General features: G+C 34.4%; 2 protein-coding genes across 3 annotated transcripts in view; one reads left to right on the top strand and one right to left on the bottom strand.

Moving 5' to 3' along the window:
* LOC107628704 (cytochrome P450 86B1) overlaps positions 1–1,074 on the top strand; it is a 3,456-nt gene extending 2,382 nt beyond the window's left edge. Inside the window, exon 2 of the mRNA XM_016331277.2 lies at positions 399–1,074. Coding sequence (XP_016186763.1) covers positions 399–800 — 402 coding nt within the window. The 3' untranslated portion in view covers positions 801–1,074. The remainder of the gene's footprint in view (positions 1–398) is intronic.
* Positions 1,234–3,597, bottom strand: LOC107628705 (uncharacterized protein YpgQ). 2 transcript variants are annotated; one of them, XM_016331278.2, is made up of 7 exons: positions 3,244–3,597; positions 3,117–3,147; positions 3,006–3,024; positions 2,390–2,487; positions 2,065–2,163; positions 1,754–1,926; positions 1,234–1,641 (listed from the first exon to the last, which is right to left on the bottom strand). In XM_016331278.2, exons 1-7 carry the CDS (start codon positions 3,406–3,408, stop codon positions 1,555–1,557), a joined length of 672 nt encoding a protein of 223 aa, XP_016186764.1. In that variant the 5' UTR covers positions 3,409–3,597; the 3' UTR covers positions 1,234–1,554. The 2 variants fall into 2 exon arrangements, with proteins under 2 accessions (XP_016186764.1, XP_020973750.1); XM_021118091.1 differs by having other exon boundaries at positions 1,512–1,651.

Here is a 3,958-nt window from a genome sequence, read left to right as displayed (position 1 = left end):
GTTAATATTATCAATTAAGAAAGTCTTTTTTAGAGAAGAATGCAAAGTTTAGTTTCCAATGTATTTATTGTGCATTTATTAAGATAAAAAGTTAAAAAATTTCTATTAGTAGTAACCTTAACATGTGCTCTAAAAACACATGATATCTAAACCTTACAAAAATAATGAACCTAATTCATATATACTGATTTCTTAAGTCTGTTGTATACAAAATCAGGCTTCTGAGTTATGACTCAAATTTAACCTGGAATGTTGAAACTTGAATATAGCAAAATCTAGAAAGGTTAAATGATCTCAGTAATAAAATCACACAGTTCAAGGTTTTATTGAATGCCGTTAGAGACTCGAGGGTGAATGAATGCAACTAGTGATATAAATGTTCATTTATTTATTTGCAGGTAGTTGAAGATGACACATTCCCAGATGGAACAGTGCTAAAGAAGGGGACAAAAGTGATCTATGCAATTTATTCAATGGGGAGAATGGAAGCCATTTGGGGAAAAGATTGCAGGGAATTCAAGCCAGAAAGATGGCTAAGAGATAATGCACGCTTCATGAGTGAATCTGCATACAAATTCACTGCCTTTAACGGCGGACCGCGGTTGTGCTTAGGCAAAGACTTTGCTTACTATCAGATGAAATATGCCGCCGCTAGCATCATATTCCGCTACCGTGTTAAGGTGGTTGAGAACCACCCTGTGGTGCCTAAACTTGCATTGACTATGTACATGAAGCATGGAATCAAAGTTAGCCTTCACAAGAGGGATGCTGAAGAAATTTACAAGTACTTGCGAGGTTGATTAAGAATGAAGTTAATTATGGTGTGGTAATGACTGGTCTTTTGTTTAAGGTAATTATTAAGGTGGATTGTAAGTACAAAATGATATTAATGAAGGGGTTGGATATAATCTTAATTAGGAAGCTAAAGCATGAATAATGAATTTCATGTTAATTGGTGAGTATGCAATTGATTTGATTGAATATCTTGGAGTGGGAATTGGATTGCCTTATTTCTAGTACATGTCTTGTGTATATTATTGTTGTCCTAATAAATGAATAATTTGCATTTCTCAACTTTTGGTATTACTTTCTTAATTTTTTTTCTCTTATAGCATAGTGTTAGTGCTATGTCAATAAAGAAGTAAAGAAAAAGAACCTGTAAATATGTCGAAAAATATCTATTAGAAAAATAAATTCCCCTTCTAAAGGGTATCATTAAAACACACTATTAACTAAGAGCAATATTCGAAACTCGAGAATAAAGACAGTACTTTATTGCACCACTTCAATTCCGAATGTACTTTAAGAGGGAGAATGATTACATACTTGAAAGAACAAAACGGCATTGTAACTTGGAATTGTTTAAGAAAGCTGTATCATTAAATTGTTCAAGTAGGGCTTCTCACAGCATAAAGTGTCATTGATATCTATCAGCTCACATAATTCAAGAAAGGATGACCCAACAATATCTGCTCTCCACGTTATGTATATATATTGTATTTGCATTATGCATAGCATCCAAATCAAGGAGATAATCATGCTTGGAACATGCAATTAGCTTACACCATTCCATTCATCATAAAACTCTTTCACAAACTCCTCCATGAACTTATGCCTTCTCTCTGCCCTCCTCTTTCCAGCCTGAAATTTACTTCGCAAAAGATAATATTTTGCAGCATTGAAAAGATGCATGGCATGAAGGTCTAGGTGAGAAATTTAGAAAGTGGCAAAACTCATAATACAGCTACTGTACCTTGGTTTTCATCATATCCTTGAGCTTCAGAAGTTTCTCATGAAAATGGTTAATAGTAGTTTGCTCCTCTTTCTTCATGTATTGTTCCTTGGATAAATCAGTCCGCGGTAAAATTGCAGGGTCATGCAGAACCCTGTTCCTGCTTCCACCAAAGGTGAAGCATCGCGCAATTCCTGACATACAAGGGACACATATGTATCATATCCTAGTTACCATCCCAACTCTAGTATTTAAGGACAATTTTTAAGTGTCCTTCTAACATTGTTCATCTCTTTGAAAAGCTCAATAACATAGCAGATTCAACAGAATACCTATAGCACCAATAGCATCAAGTCGATCTGCATCTTGCACAACTCCGAATTCCGGAAACCATTCAGTACTGCCATTTCCTGTAACCTCATCCTTGAAACCTGGCAGTGGAAAATGCAGTGCCCATAATGCAAATTTTACAACCAATACACATGGAAATGTAACATGATGCAGCACAAGGCTACTATGAAGAATACACAGAAACTTTAGGCTATGTTTGGATAATGGAAGAGAATGCAAAAACATATAATCTGTTTTTTCTGATATTACCCTTAAATCAAATATATTAACTTGAGCCAAAAGGAAGGTGAATGTTGATTAACTAACCCATTCCTTTGATGATCTTCAAAATCTTAGACTTGATAGTCTCCTGAATTCCCTCTTCTTCGAGGAAATTCTCAACAATTTTTTCCTCAGACGGATCCCTATATGATAAGTGTACAAAAAAAATAAGAGTTACACCCCAAATTAGTAACTTTTAGTCGAACACCTTAATCATCAACAAATTTTAATCATTAAACCAGTCCGTAGCCTTTTTGTTTTGTTAGACAAATCAATCCTCTTGTCAAATTTTAGTAAAGTGTTAAACAAATCAGTCTCTATGTTATTTAATAAAAACACAACATACCCTAAAAATTTTTAAAATTCTGATATTAGACACTGATTTGGTGATTAAAATTTATTGAAGACTACAAGAATAAAAATTTCTTAGCAACTGATTTATGGTATTATCTGAAAAAAAGGAAAATATGACAGAATTGAAGCACGGAGAAATACAGAGAAATGGTAATTGGATAAAATTAGCCTAGAAATTATGCAAAACCAGTATATGGATTATTGCGCATTGACTTCAACAATAAAAAAAACAACTGAACAAAAAACAGAGAAAAAGTTCAAATTGCGATACATGTAAGGTAAGAATACAGTTAACGAAATTACGAACCTCAAGTACTTGTAATCAGCTGCAGCAATCAACAAAGAAGTAAATTTGCGAGTAAGCATAGAGTAATTTTGAAAGAGATTAATTTTGATGCAGAGAGACAGTGTAAAAAACCTATATCATGGAGCAGTGCCGCTAACTCCACCTGAAATAAAGTAATTAACGAGAAGAGAAAGCGAATGGTTATGGTGGTGATTAATAAGTGAAAGTAGTAGTTATATGAGAATGAGAGAATGATTACTATTTGGAGAGAATGAGGGTTGGAAGAAAGGCCTTCCTCGGAGGCGAGGGAGAGAGCGAGATCACGAACCCTCCAAACGTGCGACGCATCGTGTGAAGCGTCGTTTCCTTTCATGGCTTTCTCTACGAGAGCCTCTGCCTTTCTCACCGTCTCTCTGCTCGCCATCCTCACTTGGAACCAACGGCACGTCGTTTTGCTACCTCAAAACTCAAAAGCAGAGGAACTGAGAAAATGAGAGAGAGGACGAACCGACACCGTTTTTGTTCTCAACACAGAACTGTTGACTTTGCAACTCCATCCCTTGACCCCAAGACTAGGGGCCGCTGGCTGCTTAGTGCTCACTGTTATCTTCTTTTTCTTATGTTTTTGAAAATAATTTAATTTTTATGTAAGGGTAAAATGGTAAAGTACTAACAAGATAGTAAAATTTATGTTATTGATAAAAATAATTTTTGAAGATAAAGAGAGAGAAACAATTTTTTAAATGATTTTTAAATAGTAGTTGACTTTGCCCTTGACCCCAAGACTAGGGGCCGCTGGCTGCTTAGTGCTCACTGTTATCTTCTTTTTCTTATGTTTTTGAAAATAATTTAAATAATTTAAAAGGGTAAAATGGTAAAGTACTAACAAGATAGTAAAATTTATGTTATTGATAAAAATAATTTTTGAAGATAAAGAGAGAGAAACAATTTTTTAAATGATTTTTAAATAGTAA

The sequence above is a fragment of the Arachis ipaensis genome, chromosome B03, assembly GCF_000816755.2.
Source record: "Arachis ipaensis cultivar K30076 chromosome B03, Araip1.1, whole genome shotgun sequence".
NCBI lineage: Eukaryota > Viridiplantae > Streptophyta > Magnoliopsida > Fabales > Fabaceae > Arachis > Arachis ipaensis.
This window is presented reverse-complemented; position numbering and strand designations above follow the sequence as displayed.

Bases quoted from the DNA above. Each gene is read 5' to 3' on its own strand.
- LOC107628705 (XM_016331278.2), bottom strand. From the start codon at position 3,408: ATGGCGAGCAGAGAGACGGTGAGAAAGGCAGAGGCTCTCGTAGAGAAA. The intron at 2,164-2,389 runs GTTAGTTAATCA...TTCCACTGCCAG, and splicing joins GAAGATCATCAAAGGAATGG to GTTTCAAGGATGAGGTTACA. The intron at 1,642-1,753 runs GTACAGTAGCTG...AGTAAATTTCAG, and splicing joins AGGATATGATGAAAACCAAG to GCTGGAAAGAGGAGGGCAGA.